General features: G+C 40.9%; 2 protein-coding genes across 3 annotated transcripts; one reads left to right on the forward strand and one right to left on the reverse strand.

The window, feature by feature from the left end:
• Window positions 1-728: 728 nt before the first annotated feature.
• On the forward strand, window positions 729-17,063 carry rhoca (ras homolog family member Ca). Its single transcript, XM_046383115.1, has 5 exons — window positions 729-886; window positions 8,973-9,130; window positions 11,134-11,254; window positions 11,648-11,778; window positions 14,194-17,063. The coding sequence occupies exons 2-5, from the start codon at window positions 8,975-8,977 to the stop codon at window positions 14,365-14,367; spliced, it is 582 nt and encodes a 193-aa protein (XP_046239071.1). The 5' UTR covers window positions 729-886; window positions 8,973-8,974; the 3' UTR covers window positions 14,368-17,063.
• Window positions 17,064-17,180: 117 nt separating this feature from the next.
• On the reverse strand, window positions 17,181-25,895 carry mov10a (Mov10 RISC complex RNA helicase a). 2 transcript variants are annotated; one of them, XM_046383113.1, is made up of 22 exons: window positions 25,444-25,890; window positions 25,246-25,351; window positions 24,952-25,124; window positions 24,097-24,338; window positions 23,738-23,984; window positions 23,332-23,472; window positions 23,075-23,237; window positions 22,665-22,816; window positions 22,387-22,557; window positions 21,803-21,950; window positions 21,249-21,410; window positions 20,939-21,042; window positions 20,727-20,824; window positions 20,182-20,280; window positions 19,867-19,975; window positions 19,660-19,777; window positions 18,788-18,979; window positions 18,630-18,701; window positions 18,336-18,461; window positions 18,156-18,244; window positions 17,760-17,878; window positions 17,181-17,637 (listed from the first exon to the last, which is right to left on the reverse strand). In XM_046383113.1, exons 1-22 carry the CDS (start codon window positions 25,560-25,562, stop codon window positions 17,573-17,575), a joined length of 3,015 nt encoding a protein of 1,004 aa, XP_046239069.1. In that variant the 5' UTR covers window positions 25,563-25,890; the 3' UTR covers window positions 17,181-17,572. The 2 variants fall into 2 exon arrangements, with proteins under 2 accessions (XP_046239069.1, XP_046239070.1); XM_046383114.1 differs by lacking the exon at window positions 17,181-17,637 and having other exon boundaries at window positions 17,755-17,878; window positions 25,444-25,895.
• Window positions 25,896-26,124: the final 229 nt, after the last annotated feature.

A 26,124-nucleotide genomic window follows, 5' to 3' on the forward strand; every position in this document is an offset into this window, starting at 1 on the left:
GCTGCAGCAGCTCCGTCAAGTTAGTTAGAAGAAACCATGACAACACCGGAAATACACGTATTAGCCTCTCTAACACTTTAATGTGACTCAAGTGTGGAAATGTGGAAGCATATGAGAACATGAAACAGTATTTATTCGATGTCGGCTATTGATCATACGTAGTAGCAGGTGTTAGCTGTTGACCACATATCTTTGAGTGAAATCGCTTAAGGAGATGTGGCCATCGCGCTAATATTGATGGGATGCTACACAAAGTGGCAAATATTTGTACATTTCCTCTATTATTATTATTATCATTATTATTATTATTATTATTATTATTATTATTATTATTATTATTATTATTATTATCATTATTAGCCAGAGTCCAGAGTATGGAACTAGGTTCAGTGTGTTAGATATCTCTTGTAATATGACTGGTTGCATCTTTGTACCATGCTCTATTGTTAGGCTAGTAGCACATCAATTTACTGCAGTGATCGCATAGCACCAGGAAACATAACAAATGTTTAGTTGTTTGAAATAATGGGACACGGAGCGTACGCGATATTCTAAGTGGGGGCATTAGCATAATAATAGTTCAAATTTAAAATAAAAAAAAACAATAGCAGTAATAAACTTAAGTGGAGGATCGTGATGGATTCTAAATTGAACTACCTGCGCCTTTTATTATGAAAGTCTCAAGCGGAACCAGTTGTCTGTTAGCCTGCCCCAGCTTATCGCTGGTGTCGGTGGGAGGATCTTGCTCTCCTGCCCCGTTTCTCAGCACCCTCTGTAAAATTAGCGAATACTGCAGTAAGAAGTGAGTGTGTATATGTGTCACGATCAAGAGGAAAGGACGAGCGGGATTAATATTCAGAAAAAGCTCTCATCTGGCTGGTGACAGGTAATTACGAAACGCAGGCTGTAGTTTTACTACATGTTCTTATTTAACACAAGTCGACAGTCTTATTATAGCTCACTTACTTGGGTGAGAGGACAAGGTGGTGGCTTGTCCTCATACTAACATTCGTCTTTTTTACCTCCTTCTGTAGTAGTTTAATCCCTGACATCTCAGTGAACTATATCCAGTGTGGCTGTCAGTTGGCAGGGCGTGTTTCTGTACAACTGTTGATAGCTTCATTGCTGGTAGTTTCAAAGTCAAAGCAGCACAGCAGCAGCTTGTTTGTGCGTACAGTTCGTTCAACTGCTACGACCTCAATAAGCGACTCCGCATGGCAAATCTCCTAATGAGCCATTTCTATTCCTGGGAACACTTAATTTCCTCATTATTAAGACTCCCACTTTAGAGGGCGTTGTTTGAACTGCCAACAATGATTTTCCACCACAACAAGACATGCGCGGGCTGATATTTGAGAACGAGGGTGAGTTATTTAGGCTCAAGTTGGTTTAATTATGTTTAGGAAAGATCTGAATTAACGTGGGAGCTAATTCAGGTCTTGTAAAGTTATTTAAACAGGAAGGTCTCATCCATGACGGCTTCTAGGATTCTCATAAGATGATAAACCTTCAACTCTGCTGGGAAAGCAACATGAATGTGGCGTTCATGCAAAATATGTTCTTGGTACAGTAGCAAATAGATGACGACAGCAAAAGTGTAAGAGCAGAAACGGTTAAGTTGTTAGTAGAAAATGAATAATAATAATGATAATAGTTAATAATAGTTTTTAAAACGTTCTGGTGATATAGTAATTTATGAAGCAAAATGCCAAATACTCTCTAGCTTCTTCTTCTTTCTCTGATTTATATCATGACAAGTCAACTGAAGTCAAAACAAGCTGTTTTAACATGTCACCTTGTTATTATGAAATAGTGACAATCACTTTAAATCATTTTCTGACGTAACACACCAAATGATCCGTGGATTAGTAAAGAAGAGAGTCGTCAGATGAGTTGATAATGGAAATAATCAGGTGGGCTTGTGTTTGTCCCTGGAGGAACAGAAGGCTGCAGGCTCAGGACATCAGGTGGAGTCCTCTCAGGCAGCCGGTCAGCCCCGTTTGTCGGCTTATGACCACAGTCACTGAACAGAAGTGAGTGAAGAGGTTTCGGTTGGTTCTCTCAAAGCCACATGTAGGTGTATCCTCTGCCTCTGTCTTTGAGTTTGGTCATCATGCTCTGGCTGCCACCGGCTGACTTGACTCACTCATCTTGTCCTACTTCTTCTCAGTAGAAGCTTTAAGAGCGGGAGAATTTATTTATTATTTAGAAATGCATGACTGCTTAACAGAAACCACAAAGGTGACCAGGCTGAGGATCATTCTGAAAACTTACAAATGTGGTGATGAGACGAGCTCCACTTGTGAGGCTCTTCTGATAGGTCAAGTCATAGCATTGAGGATGACATAAATATTTGAATTTAAAGGAGGAGTTCAACATTTTTTGGAAATATGCTCACTGACTTGATGAAAGATGAGAAGGTTGATGTCACTTTCTGTCTGCATGGTAAATATAAAGAATATATATAGAATCTATGGATTTTGTCTGTAGTTTATATTTTTTCATCTGATGGGTAGTTTTCATTCAGGCAAATAGGCACCATCTTTGTGTCCATCTTTGTTATACATCCTTTTGCTTATGTCTTGGTTAGGAGCAGTGACTTACTGACGCCAGCTGAGTCTGCTTTATTCCAAGCTAAGCTAACTGGCCGCGGGCTGAACCCTTACATTTACTGGACTCACTTGATTGTAGTTTCAATCTTCTCTCCTAACTCACGGCAAGAAAGTGCACAGGGATATTTCTGAAAATGTTGAAAAATATATTAAAAGTTGCTTATTTTCAACTTAGAATGTGAGAAATCTGAATATGATTTTTTTCCCTCTCTACATGGATAAATAGGACATTATCCCCAAGATGAAGATGAAGATACCTTTTACTTATTTCATGGGCTAGCTGACTGATTCAGTCATTTGCATGGGTGTACCAGTAAAGTCATGACTCAGTGAGTCTCAGGAGCTGATGTGTTTGTAACATACGCCCAAAGAATGTGAGTGACTGACCTGACCTGCTGTGTATATTCCTGCTGTTGTGTAAGAGAGCTCAGCAATTTTATGCACTTGAGTCCATGGTTTATACTCAGGAATCTCTGCATTGTAGCCATAAAGAGCCTGGAGCTTTCTTGTAGGATTAGTTTTTGACTAGTCAGCCACCCGTCTGATCCTCCATGTGATCTGATGTCTGTTGCCTCCCGTCAGATTAATTCACTTAAGATGTTTTCACGACAGGTTAAGGTGTTGTACAGACGGCATTGCGGGGTGTCTGCTTCTCAGCCAAAGTCTCTGCCAGTTTCTGAACTTTGGCCCATTTCTCAGACACCAGGAAGTGAGGCAAAATCTTGCATGCTTTTGGGTCTAAAGGTGTTTTTAAAGAAACAGCCTATTAGCACTGAGAAAGAACTGTAAAAGCACAAGTTCCTTGTTAAGATCAGTACATTAAAGGTAGTCTTATTCTGTTATAAAATAAGATTTGCTTTGTGACATCCAGATTCAGGTCAAACTTGTAACTGTCAAACGGTTAAAATCCACCCTTGGTTTTATTGCTCTGTTAGTTATATTGATATGTAGTATGTTACTGTGTAGATTTTATTTGCAAGCAGAGTTTGACAACTCATGTGTTATGGTGACTCCTAAAACTCAGGAAATAACTTTTCAGTGTTGAGCTGATCTCTAACTCTGGCCTTTCTGAGTCTTGTGCAGTACTGTTTTAAGAAACTATGGATACACTTGAGTCTCTCAATATTATGTTCGGTGATCTTGTATTAATTCTCAAAAATACAGTATTTTTTTTCATCTAATCTGTTTTGTAATGCGACTTGTGAATGTTAATTTAATGCTCAGATTGCATAAAAGTATTGCTGTGATATTGGATGTTTGAGGGATCCCACTGTTCTGATTGTATAGAAAATAGTAAACATTTTTCTCAGATTTTATGCATATAGTGGTGTGTTCTTTACTATGACAGTTTTCCTAATATAAATATAATATAATATAACATAAAAAAAAAAAAAATCACAATATATTGCCTTGCTTACAGTATCATAGTATATTGATGTCCTGTATCGTGATACGTATATAAAACCAGATTGTAGTATTAAGCATCAAAGGGAGGGTGGTGCAGCTGAGGGTTGCCTGTTGGACAAGCAAAATGCTCATACTCATTTCCTGTAATATGTTTGCTTGTTGGCGGGGCGTTGGAACAAAAAAGTCATCATCGTGTCCGAAACAACAGGCCTTTTATTGGTTCGGTGTTTGTCTATGTTCAGCATTGTTGTTGGGTTTAAAGTCATGAGGATTGAAAGGCAGCTCTCTCTGATTGGTCAGGGTCATGCTCTGCTCTGTGCTAACTCTGTGCTCAGCGTGTTGCATAACTCCTGTTGGCCCCTAAGCCTCAGGAAACCTCCTCAGAGAGAAAGGAGGGGTGGTGCGTTCATTAACCTGAGGCTCTGCTCAAATAGTAGTAGGAAGTAATGGTGCCTTTCTTCCCTATGCATTTTAATGGCTCCTCGTGTTGTCTTTGGATCAGATTTTATGTATGCTCGACAGGGTGATTTCACACTTTGTCTTCTGCATTGCTTCACAGCACAGTGAACTCACATGTACTGCAGCTCAGCTTCCATACTTTATTTCTTTTCTGCTTATTTCTGCTTTTGGTCTACAGCTGTTATTTACTATTATTGTCATTTTGAATTTATATGCAGATTATTTTTTGATTAATTGTTTAGTCAAACAAGCAATAGTGGAAAAATGTGCATCACAGTTTCCTTGGTCACAAGTCTTCAGTTCGCTTGGTTTAAATCCTGAAAGTATTACGTTTTTGATGAAATAAAACAACAAATCCTACTAATGGAGAAGCTGAAACTAGCAAAAGTTTGGCAAGTTTGCTCTGTAAATTAGTGAAGTAATTAAAAAATTATCAGAATTGTTGGTGATTTGTGGTTATTGACTAATAGAGGTTTTCATTTTCTGTGTTTGATACTCTCTGGGTACTGCATGTAGATGATGTCTATCTCCTGACACCGACTCACTAATACTGGATCATTAAGGATGCTGCCACCAGCCGAGAAATAGTCCAGCAACCATGTTTTTGTGTGGATTGAACAAGCAAATTAAAAGGTGTTAAGTAGTGAGCCAAGGTGCTGCTAGGTGGATTTTATTACCTTTGAACAGAGCCAGTTTAGTTCCTCCTGCCTCACCTCATTTATGGTCTTTATGCTAAGCCAAGCAGACTTAGTGGAGTGGTCTTAAGTGTTTTATGTAACTTAATACAACAAACAAAATGAGCGTGTTTCTCAAAATGTTGAACTATTCCCTTAAGAATGTCATTATGGTTTGCAGCCCGTGGGGCAGGTCAATCCTAAAGAATCACAGTCTTGAGAAGAGTAGAAGAAGATTTTCTGCTACATGAAATTATGTTTAGACTTTCAGATTATTCTTGTGACGTACTGGATAATTTGACCTCGTCAGGCCTGTAATCCAATGAAACAATATGAGAAAGGAAAATCCCTTCTTGGACTGCGTCCGACGTATAGATGTGTGGTCAGATATCTGTGAGACATGTTTTGAATTAAATTAATCCACCAGGAATGTGAGTTTGCATGTTTTGTGATTGGCAAATTAACAAACCTGGAGCTCGGTTCAACTTTTTAGCTGGTCCGCACTGCATGTTTTTTTGCTGGAGTCCTCTGTGTTGCAGCACTGGCCTCACTGAAGTGAACGAACCACTGCTAGAAGAATGGGAGAAAGAATGCTAATAGATCGCAAATGTAAATAGAACATATCTAAGTGACTAACATAACTTATGTAACATAACTAAGATTCAAGCAGTTCAGTGTATTGTGTGTCTGTTTTAACTTGCAAATAACACAGTGTTCCTGCTGTGTCACAGTTGGTCCCCAGTCAACCTCAGGATGATCTATAAATATATTCTAGCATACCTCTCCACACCGCTGGATTAATCTCAGTTGTGTAGTGTACACTCACAGTGACAGGTAAATGAAAATACTTCTACAGACCTGACAGAATGATGTTGACATATTTTCTGATTTTGTCACAGCTTTCCTGTGCATGGTTCATCTCTCATCGACACCTTTTGCCTTCATCCAGTAGTGTGGAGGGCTAAGGTCAGCCAGCTGGTACTGGTTACAGATAAGGGACGCCAGTCACATGTGGTGTCTGAGTCAAGATGAGATCAGCCTTTGATATGAATGTGGAGGGGAGAAATGATGGTGTTAAACATGATAAACAGATTTGATCAAGGTGAGGTCTGTTATTACTACTGGCAACCACCAAAAGTTCCCCTCAGTTGTTGCTGTCATTAGTATCCATTAGTGCCCAAATTGAGGACATCAGTCATAGGTAGCCTTTTCACGCATAATTTCCTTTTGTCAGTGCTTCAAAATGTTCCTTCATCGGCTCCCAATATCACTGCCACCAAAGACCGGTTATCATTTTGCCACAAGAGCAACTGTGTACATGTGCATGTATGCGTGAGTAGCTATGCGTGTGTGCTTGCATGTGTTGCATCGCCTCTGGCAGGTCACTCTGTAACCCGGGTCTGCTGAGGCCTGTCCAAACAGAACTGCGGCCAAAATCTCCTCCCAGTCCTCACAGAACAGGAAGTGGATTGTTTTGTTTCACAGGGTGAGTCTCTGAGGCCCTGGTGCTGCTGTCTCCCACTTGTTTGGCTTTGAACACATTATCTGGTCCAGTTGGCAATCTCTGGACATCAAAAGATGCTGGGCAAGTTTCTCTGGACTCAGAAATCCTCCCCAGTACCAAACCCACTTACAGGAGGACAGTGGAAGCAATCTCTGCTCTCATTAAATATTCAGCTGTTTTCTTGAATATGATCTTATATCAACTGAAGCGTTTGCAAGTGCAACTGATGTGAATCATTATTTTTGTACATCATTGTATAATGTATTCAGAGGGCTTGCTTCCTTGTCTTTTAGTGCATATTAGACTCGTAGAAATAAGACAAGTGAGCACACTAACAGTATTTGCTACAGCAGCCTAAATTCATACTTTTGCACCTCACTGCAAAACTTGTGCAGTGAGGAATGGGCCTTTGAGCAAAAAGAAAACATGAACAAACCATGACTAGATTTTCCATAAGAAAAAACAAGTATGAACAAAGATTAATAAAACTGTGGCTACTGGTTATGCCAAGTCCAAATGTCCATGGAATCGTGGCCTGGGTAACAATATCTCCTCTTGTATCCTTTTTCCTCTTACTCTTTCCTGGGTTTTTTAGCTCACTTCACAAATTGAACCACTATTTTCATGTAGCAGTTATATATTTACTTTAATAAATGTACTGTATACAGAATGTGGAGAAAGGTACATGTTTATTTTATTTTTTTTTTTAGAGCTCTTGTCTCTCATTCTTTTCTTTTCTGACACTACCAAGACTTTCTTATTCAACAGTGTTCAAATTCATACATTTACCCTTGTACATACTGTGCATTTGCCACAGTGTAATAATAAACTCCAAAATATTAAGTAGATTTGCAACAATTAGCCAACTAATCGATGTGTTTATCAAGAGAAAAATAATTGACAGCAGTTTCGATAATTGGTTGATTTTTGATTCTCCATTGTTTCACTAATAATTCCAGTCCATAGTCGTGATTATTCTTTTTTAGGTTTGATGCTACTTAATGAAAGGTTTGGTGTAGCTTTGCATCTCAGCAGGGATTAAATGTTGGCAACAGAGCGGACTCAACTCAAAAGTTTAGCCAGCAGCACTGAAAGATTAATTTCCCCTGATAAGTGGGTGCCCTCATGAACAGGATTGCTGTCAAGACTGTCTGGCAGAAAGTGGATGAGGTTGAGGAGCCAAATGACTATATGCACAGCTGCTCCCAGGCAGCAGGGCTCCGGCTCATCCATCAGTTGCACTGCTAACTCATCCCCACACAGCCTGCACCACCTAATCCAGTCCTCACATCTGGGCTTATTGCAGAAATGTGACTTGGCTCAGTTGGTTTACTGGACTGTATTTTGTGTACAGGAAATCTGCAAGTACGAAACGTTGCAGGTGTCCTGTACATCCGTCTTTGTCTGACTTGGTTATATTTTGTTAGGAAATTCTTGCATTTAATTTGTTTCTTCTGCAGTGTACACACGTGTTCACAGCTCTCTAAACCCCATGTAAGCAATTACAGCTTAACACAGGAACAACATATGGGCAGGCAGGTTTAGCTCTTGCTCCTTTAATGCAAAGTAGTTTTGAGATAATTAGGATATTGTCTGCTCTCAGAGACTATCCCTGAAGAGAACTGAAGAAGCATCTGGAGAGAACAAAGCAGGGTAGTGTTTTGTCTGTTTTAAGACACCACCGAGTACTCCACCAGCTGCCCTGATTTCCTGGACGCTTTTCTTTTCCACTCACTGCAGAGGGAAACAAACAGGCTGGGAGCAGGAGCCTGATAGCACATTCCTTCATGACCCAACTTGTCTCGACCCCCCCCCCCCCCTCTCCCTCACTCCTCTGTCTCATTCCTTCTCCTCTGTTCTTCATGTAGCTTTGTAGTCTATACGTAACATTGGGGATTCAAGGTCTGTGACTGCAGTCGTCTTTGACAATGTGCAGATCAGAGAGCGCTCCCTTAGGTGTAATGTGAGGCAGTACTGTCAGTCAGAGATGTCAGAGTGGTCGCTTTGGAGCCACACAGCACAAGCAAGCGAGCTTTTGTACAACACTGTGTTCTTGATTTATCTTGCGCTCCTGTGATCTCTACAAATAATTTAAATATCTATAGTTTGGAATACACAAACAGAAGTCACAGTGTGACTGTGTTGTTTGTTCCTGCAGCATGACAAGTGAAATCTCTGCTGCATCGTGGCAAAAAAAGTTTCTTTCGCTGCTGATAATTTTGACACTCAGCAGTCTTTTTATTTATTTATTTATTCATTTATTAATATGCGTTTGTGACAATCTCTTGTAAAAACCCTCCTCCTGTTTCCCAACAGAGATGGCAGCCATTCGGAAGAAGCTGGTGATTGTCGGGGATGGAGCTTGCGGGAAAACATGTCTTCTCATTGTTTTCAGTAAAGACCAGTTTCCTGAAGTCTACGTCCCAACAGTGTTTGAGAACTACATTGCCGATATCGAGGTTGATGGAAAGCAGGTTTGTATACTTGACAGCAAACTGACACTGTCCTTAAAAGTGAAAATAACAACATCTTCTGACTTCTAGCTGACGAGTCTGCCAGCTAAAATGACAGCTGTTGCTAGCAGCCCAAACAAGCTAGATTATTAATTAAACAGTAGATCCATGAGTCTGAAAACTGCAACTGACTTTTTAATATCTCAAACTGACTCGTTTTTAAAAGGGAATCTTATAAAAGAAAAGGTTAGAAATATGCACTTGATGACTCTATGCATGGTGTCAACTCAGGTTAAGGTTGGACAAACGATACAGCAGCATGTTCCAGGCAAAGAAATCAGTATTCTCACCTCAGTATGATAAAGACAAATGCAAGCTCAGACTCTTCTTCTGTTGTACTGTTGTTTGGATACTTAACTTTTAACATTTAAATACAGTGTTGGGGGATAAATGAATACACTCCGTATTAAATAAGAAGTAATTACAGTTTCATGTTGAGTTATGAAACCAACTTCATCAAATTCCTGCTTCTGAGTGTGTGTGATGTCTTGGGTCTGCAAGGGTCGAGTCTGAGCCACAAAGGCTTGTTATGTCAAAGGATTTTGTTCCCTTGAGCTGACCACTGCTGCTGGATCACCCACTTGGCAAAACAGGAAATTACTCTACTTCCTAGCTTCCTGTTCAGACAAGGAACAGGGATGTCTCCTGGCAATCCCCTCTCTCTCCCATCAGGACCCTCCTCCTCCTCCTCCTCTCTCTCTCTCATTTCCTGTCCTGGTCACACTAAGATGCTGGGAGAAACGGAGGGGTTAACTGTTGTGTTCTGCACAGGAAATTTAAAGTGGGGGGATTCATGATGGACATCAGTTCAGAGGGAGAACATTTTGGTACAGATACGAGTGTCGGACCCTTTAGTTAATCCCCCCCGCAACGTTCAAGAGGATGGCCATCCCATAAGAATTATCCTTTTACACAACCAGCTGGATTGTGTTCTCGGTCTAAATTTTCCCCCTGCCCTGAGGGTAACAAACATTTTCTTTCTGTCACCTTCCGTGCATTGGCACTCTAAAAATAGCTGTTTTTTTCCCTCTTTCTTTTCCTCCCTGAAGTCTGAAGCTTACAACAAGTCCAGTGGGAACATAACCGCTCCGGTTGCTCATGCTTTCTCAACAGTGTGCAGGCACCACCCACCCCCTGCCTCTGCAAACCTCTATTTTGGGACCATTGACTGATGCTCCTGCTCTCTGTGGGCATAGCAGCATCTATAGTCAAGTTTCAGTATTTAAACTTTAGAAAAAAGTTTTGATTTCTTTTCCCCTGAACACAGGGAGTCAGTTAAAGGGCAGAGTCGAGCGAAGACTGGCTGTTAATGCCTGTACAGGGACAGAAGGTATCTGGTTTGATGCTTGCTAATCACCCACTTTCCCTAATTGAATTAATCAGTGGTGTGATGGGATGAGGCCAGACAACATAACAGACTTATGAAGCTGATTAGGTCAGAGAGGGAATGGTGATAAGAAATATTTAAACACTGAATTTGTCTTGAACAAGGAAGGCACTTTGGGTAAAACATACAAATCATAAGTTATGATCAAGATGCTAGGCATGTATGGCAAGAGGAGACAAATGTCCCAACGTTCAGTAAACATATCATTATTTACTTCCTGGCATTTAAAACATTAGCCTTTGGGAAAATCTGTCAGATGCTTCACATGCCTCAAGGTTCATTCGTCATATGCCAAAGAGTCGCTGCTCTCAGTGGATGAAAAAAGTAACTTCACCACTAATGATGTCATGACTGGTTAAATGTTTGCGTATTCATTCAGAACAGTGAGCAGTATTACATCTGTTCTGGGTAGGCAACTTGTTTTCACTTTTAGGCCTTAAGAAGGGTTCGAATGACAAAACTTTCAACCAAACGAGTAAGAAGCAAGAGGAGAATCACTCTGTATCCACCCTTATGTACAGTGTCTGTTATTATTGTTTGCTGCTTCTAACAGTGTTTTCTTTCTGATTTGTCCCAGGTGGAGTTGGCATTGTGGGATACTGCAGGCCAAGAGGACTATGACAGGTTGAGGCCTCTTTCCTACCCTGACACAGATGTCATCCTCATGTGTTTCTCCATCGACAGCCCAGACAGTTTAGGTAAGGAACTGCTGACACACAGAAGCTGATTGCAAAAACGTTTTATTAGTATAACTGAGATGGCAGCAGCACAGGAAGCTAATGTGATAAAATTCTAGACTATGGGACTCAAACCGTATGAAATGCTGTTGATCTTTACCGAATGGAGGATGTTCATATCAGCTGTTTGTTAAATGCCTTAATGGACTTGATGGGAAGCAGGATTAGTGCAGCTAAAAACATCTTTGCCTCGAGCAGTCTGCAGAGCAATCCATCATGAGAAGTGCTCTGCGCCGTGACTCTGCACCGCCTGTCCCTTTTTTATAGCCCCCGCACCCCTTCTTCCTCTCTCTCTCTGTCTCTCTCTCATCAGAGAGTGTTTCACCTCACATCTTTTTCTCTCTCCTGGGACAGAAAACATCCCTGAGAAGTGGACCCCTGAGGTGAAGCACTTCTGTCCCAATGTTCCCATCATCCTGGTGGGGAACAAGAAGGACCTGAGGAATGATGAACACACACGGAGAGAACTGGCCAAGATGAAACAGGTACAAAAGCTTCTGGAGGTCAATGAACTGTGGATTGGGGTAATCAGGCACAAGCAGGCACCTTGTCAATACTCAGGCTCCAAAGGCCTGAGGTTATATGCAGGGCTCAGACGTTTCATGATGTTCTATCTGAATAATTTATGTACATATTAATGACTAATACTGCTTCACTGGTAGAACAGAGTGACAGCAGCGCTGCATTAAAACAAGTGCAAGGTGCTGCGCTGTTGTGGCATGGCATGTTGCCTCTGCTAAAGGTATGGTCACATTACACTTTCATCCTGCGAATATTTATTCTTCCATTAGCTTCTGTTAAATCCCACTCCCACCCACTCGACAGACCAGTTCAAGCCTGCTGGTCAAAGGTGATGCACTGACGCGCCGTGCTTGCAGATGGAGAAATTGTTGCTCTAGTGTGTTTCAGCTCTACGTTTAATACATCACAGAGGTAGACTACAAACGGCAGCATCGTATTACAGACAGTTTACAGTTTTTGATTGCTCTCCTCCATATTTTTTTATATTCCATATTTTTATGTGTTTTTTTCAGGGATGAATGCAGTGCAGTCTGGAAACATAAAGTTGTGATAAAATGAGTTTGACTCGTACATCCATGAGTTCAAAGGCTTGTCAGACTCCAAAAGACACACAATGAGGCATGATTATGTGATTCTGGAAAGTTGTCACGATGACAGTCATCTCAACAATGCCCACATGCACAGTAGAAATAAGCTAGTCACATTATAAACTCTACCAGGAAAGTGAGCTTTCATTTTATGTCTGAACGTGGCTTTATGTTTTAGATGAGTAGATCTGTTGATGTTGAACATCTAAGAAAAAAAAGAAAAAAAGGATCTCAGTCATTGTGAATTATTCAAATCAGTTTTGTTCACTCATTTTTATTTATTATGCCCAAAATAACAAATTTGCTTCACAATCAGGACAGTATACAACATGTTCTATCATTAATCACCCCCACTCAGAAGGGAAGGCACCACCCAAAAACTCTTAAATGAGGGAAAGAAAAGGGAGACACTTCAGGAAGAGCACCAGAGGACGGATGCCTCCTTCATGATGGAGAATGTGCAACACACGTCATATGAAAAGAGTAGACAGAAATTACACAAGTAAAATTAGATACATATATTATGTAGAGAAAAGGAGATGGTTAATATTAGGTAATGTGCAAACATAAGAAAAATATTAATCATGTAAAACACTTTTGATTTTGAAAATGGCAAAAAAATCAGTCTTCAAATCAAAGTCTTTTTTACCTTTTTTACCTGTTTGTCACTGAGTGTTAACTTGGGGAGCGAATGGTGACTCTGAACAGGCTTGCTAGCTATGTCATACTATAATGACAGAAACATGGTGGTGTACTGTGTCACACTGTGGCTCACTCGGTCTGTCTCCAGGTCCAGCTGATCATAGCAACATGTTGACAAAGCTCTCCAGCTCTTTCAGACGCCACTGTCAGCTTTTCCTTTATGTAGAAATCAGGATCCCTTTGACAAAGAGTAGCACTAAGTCATCAGTTCAAGTGTTTTGGATTTTACATGGCTATGCAGACATGAATATCTCATCATTTCATTTCAAGACAGTGACAGAGAGACATAAAAACACAGGTACATCAGATTAAAATTTAATAAGATCTATCTATCTATCAATCCAATTACTTTCTCAATTAATTGTAAGAGCATATATATATATGTAAAATATAAAGAGCAAAAGAAATGACATTCGTAGCCTGTGGGGATGTTTTTTTGTTTGATTAATGAATTTTCAAAATATTTGCCGCTTAATTTAGTGTTAGCAATGTTGGAACGTTTGTTCAGCGCAACGGTGTGTTTAATTTGGTCACTTTTAGCTATGACTTCCAGGAGAGGGATTGAGGAAGGAAGTATGTGAAGGTGAATAAAACTTTAAGACGTGAACATTTCTGACTGTGACACGTCAGATTTTTATCAGCAATGCTGGCTGTTTAACAATGAAAAAAGACTACATCTGGTATGATACCATGCCGTTTCACCATGTCATCAAACTACATTTTTGGTTGTCATTGTTTTGACTGTGTGATTCCTAGCAACAGAAATTAGATACTGTGTGTTTTTAAATTGACCAGTCGTTGGTGCTATGTTTTTTTTCTTCAACATTATTAATATAGTATAGAGAAAACAGCCCTTTTGCCAAGTGCATTATAATGATGAAATGATATTTTACACATTTCCATCAAAACAGAGGGAGAATTAGCTGTTCCACAATTGTGAAAAAAATATAAAAGATGTATTTTTTATTTTTTTTTAACTTTTGAACCAAAAGTTGTCACTTTTCCTTTTACATAACACATTTGCACTGTTTAATCGCTACCAAAGGATACAGATAGCCTTGCCTAATTATCTCTCAATCTAACCTGCAGGAGCCGGTGAAGACAGAAGAAGGAAGAGACATGGCTGGTAGGATCAGTGCTTTTGGATACTTGGAGTGTTCTGCCAAGACCAAAGACGGTGTGCGGGAAGTGTTCGAGATGGCCACTAGAGCGGCACTGCAGGTCCGCAAACGCAAGAAGAGAAGTGGCTGCACGCTGCTGTGAGCAGTCCAGACACCATAAAATCAACCAACTAGGAGAAAAATCAGTGTATAGGACTGACATTTTACCAAATGGCATCTTTGTACTGTATCTCGCATTTCACAAAGACAGTCAGACAGATGAATCGAACGCAAACAAACCTAATACAGGAAATGAACTTTGTCTATATTACAACCATGTTTAGAACTTGACGTTTAAAGTTCCTTGTTGATTTTTTCTTCCCAGAATCCGTCTTTACGCATAGAATGTTTTCCTCCTTGTTTTTCTTTATATTTGTAACGTACCGAGACAGTGATAGATGCACATATTTGTTTGCAATATTCTTCTTCACAAGCTTGGGTGAGCAGCATCCTTTGTAGCTTGTATGAAGTCTTCATGAGTAGGTTCTTGTCCATATCGTCCACACTGTCCTGTCCTGTCAGTATCAGTTTGGTTTATCATGGTAGTTGTGATAGGAAATGTAAGTCGATACCTTTTGACCATCCGAGCTAGTGCCTTTTTAAGTTTTTACACCCCCGTCTACTTCTCGTGTTTGTCAGCTAGCTAACATTTCAGCTGAGGGGCCCTCCATTGTACTGTAGCTCATTTTACACAGTGTTGTCATTGTGAAACCTGAGCAAAGCCTTAAATAAGGCTTTCAGTGCTGCTGACAACTCGTCAAACACAACAAATGGCTGCTTGTGTCATTTTTGTTGGCGTGAAACATCAGCATTCTCTCAACATTTGCAGTACTTGCTGAGGATAAAGAAGGTAGCTGCCTATGTAATGTGATGTGTGAACTGTGTGAACAGTCAACAAAGCAGTGAGCTTCGCATTCTTTATTAGACCTGACTATTCACATGCATCCCTCATAACCATCGCTAATCTGTGCAGTGGACCAGGATGGGCAGATCAGAACTGGCCAATCAAGACACAAACCAGTATGACTCAACTATGCACAATGGCTGTTAGGACCAACAAGGACATGACACAGCTGAAACAGAAATGAAGGCTAAGGCCTGGTGAAAACTCCCTTGTTTGTTTACTGTGAGTGAATGAGTTCTACTTTTCTTCTGCTACGACGCAGGTGAGCCCAGTCACGCCCGTGGTTGGAATCCATGTGTTGTATGGGTTATCCCAGTCGTGGAAATCACATTTTGTTAGAGCTGTTAGCCTTTGAGTGTGGATGTTTCCAGTTGGACAACATTCCTGATATGTTTTAGTGGAGCTGAGTTGTTTGTGAGGAGTTTGTTTTTCCCCCGGTGCCTTCTCTGTTCTGGTGTGCCTTTGGTTGTTCTCTCCCAGACCGGATAGGTCGGCTGCTCTATGCCAACGTGACACTGACAGAGCAGGTCAAGAGTGACTTTACTGACATGTTTCACAAAGCTTGGTTCTTTGAATTGTATCAAAAATTGGCTGGACCACAAAAATGTGTCATTAGTTGACTTAAATTTAGGTCCTCACAACTTAATATTACGTGCAGTGTAAGATGTCTGTCAAGGCAATCTTATCTTGGCAGATAATGTAGGTTACACCAATTTGCGTCATGTATTTTGCTTCGAGAATGAGTCATGGGAAAATTACAACACTTGTGACTTTACGTATTTCCTCAAGAAACATCAATGGTTGTCTTCAAACTTTATGTCAGTTATTGATTACAACTGTGGAAAAATTAAATTTGGTTTATTTTTTCTGTCTTTCTCCTGATCCCATGTTGCTCCTGACGTTCACCTCTTGGCACGAAACATTTGATTCTATAATTTAATGTCTCAAGTCAAAAGAGAAGACGGTCAGCACACTGAAATGACCTTAAAGCAGCTTTTGGAGACATGTCAGAGACTGCCCACTGGTCCCAGTCCTTCTCTCTCTCCACATACCTGATTGTGAATTTGACCTGAAAATAAAAAGGCTTTACGTATAGTGCTTGAAAGGCCCAGCGATTGTCCTCAGACACAGACTCTTTATGGCATTCCTTTTCCTCTTCTCCACCTCTGTTGTTCATTCATGTTTTGTTCATGTCACTTGGCTGCATGCTGCTGTCTGTCTTGAAAAGGGTGGATGTTGAAATGTGTGTGGCAAAACTGCTATCTTCGATGTTGCATGCAACATTTTTTCATGCAACGACTTTTGCATTATTGTGGACAACAACAAGCACACTAATAAGGCAATAGTTAAGAGATTAAGATTCTTTCGATTTAAAATTTGTATCAGTAAAAATGGGTGTTTCATAGTTGTGGCATGATGTTCACAGGTCTCAGCAAGCTTAATGCCAAGGAATTTTTGGGAATTAAATGCCGGCAGAGATAGTCGAATATCTTTCACAGATGGAAGCAGGATGATGAAAGCATTCCTGTAGGGCAGCAGGGGGTTTAGTCTTGAACATATCACTAAGAGCATGTACAGTACTGCTGTTAATGTGTATGCACATATTGTTGCGCTAAGTCAAAAGTTGTCCTGATGATGTCGATGCATGCATGAGATACCCATGTGTCTTCACAGTGCACACACACAAGCACTACACGCACACGTCTTGGGGAACAGCTTCTGCTCAGTGTTGTGTAACTTTTTTCATTCTTTCTCTGGAAGTATTTGAAATGATAAAAGATCCAGATTTCTATAAAAGCTCATTATAATAATGCTTTGTAAACAGAAAGTGTTGTAGTGAATGTTTGATCTGAAGTCAACATGAACATTGTTAATAAACTATTTTTGAGACAAGACCGACTTGCCTCCCTTGGTCAATTCTTGTCGAAAGTCAGGACATGAAATATGGTGAAGAGCGTAAGAAAATATTAAAGGCGATTTTTAATCAAAGGGAACACCATGACATGACAGTATGCAGTACAATATGGTTGAAAAACAACAAAGTTTATTTCTTCATCTTCAGTTATCAGAAAATAAGAACAGAGACATACAGCAGGAAGACAAATGGCGATGAACTCCTGAGAAATGAAATTCTCTCATCCAGAAAATGAATTGCTTGTTTGCAGCAATGTTCATGCTAATCTAGTTTAAAAAAAAAACCACTGAAGAGACCAAGTGAAAAAGTCAAGGAGCAAAGAGAAATCAAAAGCGGGGCCCTGTTCTATTGCACCAACTGCTCTTAGAAAAGTTCATAAAAAGGATGTGTTGTGCTTGCTGCACATCTTCATTTTCTTAACTCTGATCACGTTTTTTAGAAGCTGTCATTGCAAACAGTTCATTTTGTGTTGGTTGTCTAACGCAGATGTTAATGCTCATATTTCCATTCGGGTTCCACGTACTGCTGCAGGGCACTCTCCTCGACTGTAGGGCCTGTAACAAATACAGAAAGACACAGAGGTTTGGTCACAGGCAGAACATTTCATGACTGCTTTGTTTAAGTGATATTTGCCTGAATCAGTGTTTCGATATGGAACTCTTAAAGCTGTACTAACTATCAGAATCCACACTGATTTTCAGGGTTGCCAGTCTTGACACAATATCATCTTCTCCCTCTGTGTCTTTAAAGTCAAATCCCGTGTAACCCTTCTCCTTCACACAGTAGCTGATGAACCTGGAAAACAAAAACAACAGATTAAGCAACAAAGCAGGACAAAAGGCTTATTGTGTGATAAGCTCCAGAAAAGCTACTAAATAGTTGCTATGAAGAGACTGCTTTATCAAGTGCTTTTTCCAAGGTCAAGACTTTCAATTTCAATAATCACATCACTTATCAACGCACGGCTCTTAACTCAGCGTCTACAACTGGAAGAATACTCTGGTTCTATTTTCAGACAAGTCTGTCGCCCAAATCTGCTTAAATGTGTAGTGTGTCCCTCGCTTGGCCTCACTTCTTCCATATGGGGTCCTTGTTGAGGATCACAGGGTTTCCCACGACTATCAGCAGGGACCTGGCTCTGGTCACAGCCACGTTGAATCTCTGTAGAGCATGTATGTACATATTGAAATTTATTTATTTATCCTGGTGGGTCGATTATGACTTTATATGGCCAAGAAGGAATACAACAGACCTTTTCATTTGACAGGAATCCGATGTTGAAGTCTTCGTCCATCTTGACATAGCTGATGCTGCTGCGGACAGTTGAGATCATGATGATCTTCCTCTCTTGTCCCTGAAACTCCTCCACAGATCCCACCTGATTTCAAATAATACAGTTAGGAGTGAACACAACCGTTATTTATTTAACTGCCCTCTTGCACTGAAAGAAAAAGATCAGCAAAATGTACTAATTTCACTGTACTGATTCTGTGTGTTTCATTCAGAGCACAGAACACGATGAGCTGATACAGATTACTGTATTCACCTTGAGCTCTGTGAGATCGTACCACTGCCTCAAGGCTGGGACGGACTTGAGAGCCTTCCGGATTTTCTCAACCTGTTAGAAAAGTAAGCATTATTGCCAGCGACTAGTTGAAAGTGTCCACATCTCTGAAGACAAAAACGTCCACCATGTGGACTCACTTGTTTCCTGTAGGGGGAGATTATGCCAACGTCTTTGGCAGAGAGCTTGGGGAGACCCTGCTTTCCTTGAGTTTCCATCAGCTTGGTGAGGTAGTCCACCAGAACTTCAATCTCAGACACATTGAAGAAAGACGGGCTGTTGGCTTCTCTCTCGTCCTTGCCCATCACCCCATGGAAGATGAGTGGGAAACCCTGCAGTGAGGTGAGAACGAGCAGCTGTCAGTTACACACATTTTCTTTGTTGTCTTTTGCCCATCGTCGACTGTCGTGAAGGAAGCATTTCTTTCTTTAGGTCCTGTCAGGCTCTCTGAGAGTTTTTATTATCAATGAGATCTTTCACAATAAGACCTAATTTGATGTCATTATTTTCATCTTGTTTTCAGTGACTCTCTAAAGCTGTGTTCAGTTCATTTAGATAATTTAGGTGTTGATTCCTTATAACAATGAAAGGGGCTCTCATGCAAATTAGTATTGTTTCCATAAAGGGGGACTGTCGAGAGACAGGCTAGCATATAAAGTAGCTAAAATCAGTCTGGAAGACATCCAGAGACATCCCGAGTCTCTGTTTTGGATAAAGCTGAAAAACACTACCAGCTCTGTTTTTACCTGTGATAATGATAGCGTGAAATTTGTTTTTGATGTTGTCCAGCTCTGTGGCTGCTCTAACCCATAAACAAGGGGTCTGAAATGAAAAGCAGGGATGTGTCCCGCTAAAAGGTAAACCGTAAACGGTAAAAACTGAAAATTAAACACTAATAAAAACGAACTAACTGTAACTACACAGAAATACATCTAGCCATCAAAACAGCTCACTGTGTATCAGAATGATGTCATTATTGAGATAGTTTGAAACGTTTTGAGAAATTAAAAACCTTTTTGGGAAGGTATTTCCAGTTGCAGTAGGCCTCCCGATCCCACTGATCAGCAAACACCTGCAGTTCATTCTCATAGAACAGCTCATTGGGGATTTTCAGAATGGCTGCATGAGACCTGAGAGAAACAAACAAAAACTGAAAACAGCAGCATTCTAAAGTAGTAACAGTAACAACCAAAATGGAAGTGAAAAATGAAAGACATACCTGTAGTTTCGCAGCAGTTTGGTGACAAAGCGGGAGTCAAAGTGTCCAGAGTCTGTACTTTTCTGATATAAAATGTTGTCTGTCATCAGTCTCTCCAGCAGAGAAAGTCCTGGAGAACAACATTGTCACAGCATTAAATTTATAGCCTTGAATTGTGTGGTTATGACACAATTCAACAGCAGAAGCAACAGTCTAAGTTATTGGAGCCTACAGTTTTATCGGTATAAACTTAAACGAGTTCACACCGCAGTAACTACTATGATAATGTGCAATAGAATACATCTGGGCTCAATAATGTAAGCCCCCTCATCTGACCGAGTCCATACTGCAGCGCAAGAGGTGATCGAAGGATCGGACCCAGCTGCTTGGGGTCTCCTGCCAGCACCAACTGACCCTCTGATGCATCGAGCAGACCTGTGAAACAAGGTGAAACATCCAACCAATCAGGCTCATTGGTTTCACTACAGGTACAGATCTTACAAACTTGCAACAGTGTAATGGTACAGGTGGTCTGGTCTCTGGTAAATGCCGTGTAGAGTCTGGGAACAGTGAAATGTTTCTTCTCAACTTTTCGATCAAGACATTTTCCAGTTTTTTAAAAATTGCGAGTATAACAGTCATCCAAACTTTGTGCAACCATTGACATAAAAGTAACAAAAATGGACAGAGCTGAAAGTCTCTAAAATGTCTGTACCCCACACTCCTCACAAGCCTACTTCCACCACTGCACATAGTCACTGCTGAACTGCAGCGATCGCCTGCATCAACAGTGATAAAGAGGCTTTGTGCTTTCAGGGAGGTGCAACTGAAATCTGCATCAAGTTCTGTACAAAGACCTCCATCATTAGACTTTATTCTACCTGCAACAGCAATGACGCACTCTGGCTCCACTGCCTGGCCGGCTTCATCCAAAAAGACGTGGGTAAAATGGCCGACTGGGATTCTTCCAGACACCAGTCTAAAAACAGGTACACATGGCAGAGATTTTAAGATTTGTGACTTGTGCTGTGTAACTGTGGAAAGTGAGTTCATGCCACATACTGAATAATTACTGTACACGCAATCAACCAACCTGCCAGCTGTGATCATAGTTGAAACTATGATTTTGTATTTCATCAGACTTCCTTTATCTGGAAACACAAAACCATCTTGTGTCTCATCCCAATTACAGTATTTCTGGAAAAGCCAAAAGACAAGGAAACAAGTAAAAAAAAATATAGTTAATCAAATCTTCAGCTTTGGTTTTTATTTTTAAACTCTAAATATTATCAATCCTATATATATCTGGTTACAAATTTTATTAAATGGATAATTTGTGGCTGTAGATTCTCTTAACTGCAGGATGTTATCCTGTAGATGTATAACTGCCAGCTAATGCTCACCAGCAGGTTTTTTGGGACACTATTTGGGTCTCGGCTGCTGGCGTACAGACGGTAAACCTGATGAGGATCCATGTTTACCATCAGCCTCTCACAGAGAAGGTCACATGCACTGTTGGAAGGTGCACAGGCGAGAATGTGGGTTGACGGGGCTGCCCTGCTGACCTGTCAATGTAAGCAAAGTAAAATTCACTTCTTATAATTACTGACAAATTATTTTGATGTTTTTCACTTTAAAAATAAAATTAAAATTAAAATTAAGTATCCTTTTTCGGGCTGCCTCTTAAAATACGAAGGAGAAATTATGATACAGACAAAAAATGTGAAAGCACCACCTTCAGTACTGTGTGGCTCAAGTTTGATAAGATTTGACTGGTGTGGCGTCTGGATGGCAACCAAAACGACATGTGACATTGACTCAGCAATTTCAAATCAGTCAGAAGAGCACAGACAAAGCACAGAAATCTAACTTAAACATCTGAATAATTCCTATGCTGTTTTATTTTTTATGGGGTAAAAATGCTCTTTATATACATCACTTTTTGAACTGTTAATACCTGATTCATAGCCTCCACCAGAGTGATTGTCTTTCCGGTTCCAGGGGGCCCAAACACAAGATGAGGAGCAGGCTTTGATGATCCGGCTACAATACGTTGGACTGCCGCATGTTGCTGTGGGTTGTTTTCCAGCTGACGGTTGAACATCCTGGATGCAACAATGGATTTAGTTAGAAATATGACACGCTGATAGGACCGAAACTGATCAGCGGAATAAAGCAAAACATACAAAACCACTGACAAAGAGATACCAGTTTATCGCAGTGAAGTCCAGTCAGATGACAGTGAACATACGTCTGGTTGTGTGTGTGTTTTAGGAAACAAGGCTATGCATGCAAGTCCTAAGCCATCATAATCCTCCATGTTTTACCAAATGCACGCGTGCAAGCACTCATTATTATTAGAGTTCATACACCGTTATCACCAATGCCAGACAGCTTCTCTGATGAGAGTGTACGTCGGGCTCTCTGCTCTACAAGGACATAAAATACAGTACTTTAAGGAGTTAGGCTTGTGTATTTGTAGATCTATCTATCTATCTACCTTCTTCTACAAGTGTTCTTGTATGTGTACAGGCAACAAACCTGAGTTTAGGCATGGAGAGGTTAGCTGCTGCTGCACCAGATGGGAACAGCACTTTTTCAAGCTGATGCTTTGCTGCAAAGTCCACCGCACGATGCTGCAATCTCAAGGGGTACCGGTTAATCGTAAACTCCACATCAAACTTCATATTTGTGATAAAAATCTGCAACAACCTGAAACAGTTGAAAGGTGAGAGAAAGGTGTGAGTTAAGGTCTTCACTCACCGCTGGAGACATAATCTTGGTTTCCAGCAGACAAGTATACCAAACCCTGCCCTTACTTCTTGGAGAAGCCCAGCTTCACTCTGTCCAGCTCCACTCTGTGAACATATCCAGTGTACACGGTGATCGGCTGGTCCTTGTCTTCAGACTTGGACACCCTCAGACAATCTCCTCGTAGTACAGATGGTCGATTCTCAGCGACACCAGGAACCTGTTGGAGAATATAAATGTCGGTCTCCTTTCTGCTCTGCTATGGTTTTATTCTTTTCCAACACAGATCAATGGGTTTAGAGTAAATCAGCAAGCCTTCAGAGGACAACAACAACATCTAGACGTAATATAACAAACACAAAAGAAGAAGGAAGAGATAATGTCCTTTAGATCAAGGAAACACCTGGTCTGGACCCACAGCACACTGACTTTTCATTGCCGCTACTTAAAACAGTCGTGTACTCCAAGGATTCCTTACACAGAGGGTGAGCAGTTTACTGTTGCTTCGTTCTTGAGTCATGGTTTCGTTGCGGAGGTCATACCTCCTGATGTCCACCTCCATCTGTATCTCTTCCAGGTGCAACAGGAGGTGAAATCGATGAGAGTATGTCTTCATCTTTAAAGGAGAGTTGAGAAGACCCCTAACATACAGTACACACACAGACACAGTGAAAATAAGCCCAGATAAGACTAATAAAATACAAGTAATAATAAATTATTTGGTTGTTTTCTCACTTCACTGATGGGAGGCTCTGCCGGGCAGCTGGAGAGAGGTTCTCAGAGTCCTCCATCCTTTGTTTCGCCAGTTCTTTTAGGTAATGAGGGTACTTGAATTCTGCTAATTTTACTGCCATTTTTAGATGCTGGACAACAGAACTGCAGAGATGATCAAAACACATCATGATTGTAATTAGCATGAATAAAACACAATTCCATAACCCCTAGGTCCATCTATTGATCAATTTCAATTAGAAATGAAGAAATTTGCTTGTACCTGACCATGCATTTATCAGACATCAGTATGCATGCTGTAGTACTCCCGCAATCTGTAAAATCTGTCTCTTTAAGTGAATTTCTGTTTTGAGCGTTGGACTGTTTTACAATCAGGGATGTAAAATATTTTCCATTTTTAATAACTTACCTCTCAGGAGGCACTCCCTCCACGACCACAGTGTTGACAGGCTTGTATGTGACAGCCTGAAATGGTTTGTAAGGAGACACAGGCCCCAGCTCTACTGCCAGTGGCGTCCTGGCTACTGCCTCCATCTCCCGCACAATGCAAAAGGGCACAGATCCCGGTAGAGCCGGGCAGAACTCAAAGTACATCGTGGCAGGGAAATATCCATAGTGGTTCAGCATGTACCGAACCACAACTTCATAGCTTTCGCCTGTGAAAAGAAGACACCGCAGAAAGAGCTGTGAGTACTGATCACGTCTTCTGCGTTGGAATCATTTTTTTATTAGCTCAGTAACAAACAGGGGAGGGCATAGTTGTCTCACCAGTACACAGGAACAGTGGGCAGGCTCTGGTCACTCTCCTCTCATCCTCGAGAGTGAAACAGCGGATCCTGTGCAGCACAGTGTAGTAGGTGAAGTGCACACAGTTTGGGCCCTTGTTTACAATGTGGAACCTGACAATGAACAACTCCCTCAGACGATCCACAGTGAAATGAACCTTTCCAGCCTGCGTCACAGGGTCTGAAGTGATCTCAATGCCCCCTTTGTCAGCTGTCAACTTTTCCCTATGAGAGAGAAGCATAATCAGGTAACTGCAAAGTTTACAACTGTAAGATCTGTAAATCTGTGGCACATCTTGGTGGTTGAGCAATCAGTATACAGAGTACCTTGCACCTCCAATTCTCCCACGTCATCAGTCTCATCAGTCCACTCCACTCTTTATCGATATTCAATTTGATTTGTGTATCTCAAGACTGTCTAATGTCAAATAAATGCAAAAGTGCACTTTATTCAGTATGCTAAATTTTTTATAGTGAAAAGGATACATTGCTGGGTAAAAAATTCCTTTTGGCTCCTATATTTATATTTTTATTTAATTTTCTATACATTCTTTATGGTAGTCATTATAAACAATTGACTGATTAAATGAGAACATAATCTACAGATTAATCAGTAATTAAAATGTTCATTAGTTGCAGTCCTAAACTCACCAGGTTGCCAGTGTATCACAGGGCTGAAACATACAGACAGACATTCACTTTCACATTCATCCTTATGGGTAGCTTAGCCTGCATGCCTTTGGCACCTGACAAAAGCCACAAAGGTGCAGCAAGAACATGCAAAATCTGCTTATAGGAAGGTGCCGGTGGACCAACAGGTTAACAACAGCAAACTTACCGGTTCGCCTTTAACTTGCGTAAGACATCTGTAGCCAGCTTTTTCTTGGGGGTCAGCACAGGCATTACAGGGGTCGAAGGTGTAGGTGTAGCTGTCCCCTGGGGGCCCGTGCTCGGACTGCATGGTGGCTGACTGGCCTGGGGCCTCCTCCACTGGTCACAGTACACTCTAACCTACAGGAGGGAGTAAATATAACATTATATTCCCTCATTTTGTTCCTGTTTTTTTTTTTCTTTCCAGTTGCAGCAAAAAAAAAAGTCTTTTTCCCCACTACATGAATGACAGCTCACTCACCTGAGGTCTGACATTTATCAAGATCTTCCCGTGTCTTATGTAGATTTTGTTGAATTTCAGAAGGGCATGGAAAACACTGCAAAACCTAGGGTCTTTTATACCTTCCCTGCGAAAATAAACATATAGAGAGAGGAAACTGTATTGTGAACAAGCCAGTCTAATAACTACATGTGACGCACGCTTGTTTCTGCAGCCTACCTGCCCTTAAATTCAGAGTTGTAGATGTCACGAAGTTCCTTCTTGCTGGTGTTGGATATTCTGTCTCCCAGAAATTCAATGAAGTCGAGTCCAGATTCAAGACAGTCTGTAAGCGACATCTTGACGTGTTAGAGGCCGCTGCTACTGACTATCCGACTCAAATGAGGAAGTCCATCGACCGGCTCACTATCACCTTCAATTTCATAAAAGTAGCTGTTGGTGTGAATGGTGTGAATGCGCTCTGGCGATAAGGGCATTACCACTTTACGTTTTTGGCGCGACTTTTGCGTAGATTCGCGGAGTATGGAAGTGAAACTTTTTATGCTGGCATCGATTTTCCATTCATTTCTGACGCTAAAATATCGATTAAACGATATACAAATCTACTGTTTGGCGCAGTTTAACGCAAAATTCCAGCTAATGGACGCTCTCTAGCGGTCTCAGGTAGGGAGCGTCTGTGACTGCTTGACAGTAGGAAAGCGAAAACACCTTGGCAGCACAGCAAAACGCGTCGTCAAAGCCAACGTCTTTAGTGCGAGGTCTTCTATTTTTGTATACCTGACAAAGTTTAGCCGAAGTTTAAATTTCCCTACGCCTCTTTTTTGACCATTCCACAAGCATCCTCAGACGATTTTGTCGACACTCCCTAAATACACAATCACCAGCAGGGCTCTGGGTACG

This window comes from Scatophagus argus, chromosome 3 (genome assembly GCF_020382885.2).
Source record: "Scatophagus argus isolate fScaArg1 chromosome 3, fScaArg1.pri, whole genome shotgun sequence".
Taxonomy (NCBI): domain Eukaryota; kingdom Metazoa; phylum Chordata; class Actinopteri; family Scatophagidae; genus Scatophagus; species Scatophagus argus.

Excerpts from the sequence above, each read along its gene's own strand:
- rhoca (XM_046383115.1), top strand. The coding sequence starts at position 8,975 with ATGGCAGCCATTCGGAAGAAGCTGGTGATTGTCGGGGATGGAGCTTGC. Across the intron at positions 11,255-11,647 it reads CGACAGCCCAGACAGTTTAG|AAAACATCCCTGAGAAGTGG; the intron begins GTAAGGAACTGC and ends CTCCTGGGACAG. Across the intron at positions 11,779-14,193 it reads AACTGGCCAAGATGAAACAG|GAGCCGGTGAAGACAGAAGA; the intron begins GTACAAAAGCTT and ends TCTAACCTGCAG.
- mov10a (XM_046383113.1), bottom strand. The coding sequence starts at position 25,562 with ATGTCGCTTACAGACTGTCTTGAATCTGGACTCGACTTCATTGAATTT. Across the intron at positions 23,238-23,331 it reads CAGAGCCTCCCATCAGTGAA|GGGTCTTCTCAACTCTCCTT; the intron begins GTGAGAAAACAA and ends ACTGTATGTTAG. Across the intron at positions 18,702-18,787 it reads TCTCCCCCTACAGGAAACAA|GTTGAGAAAATCCGGAAGGC; the intron begins GTGAGTCCACAT and ends CTTTTCTAACAG.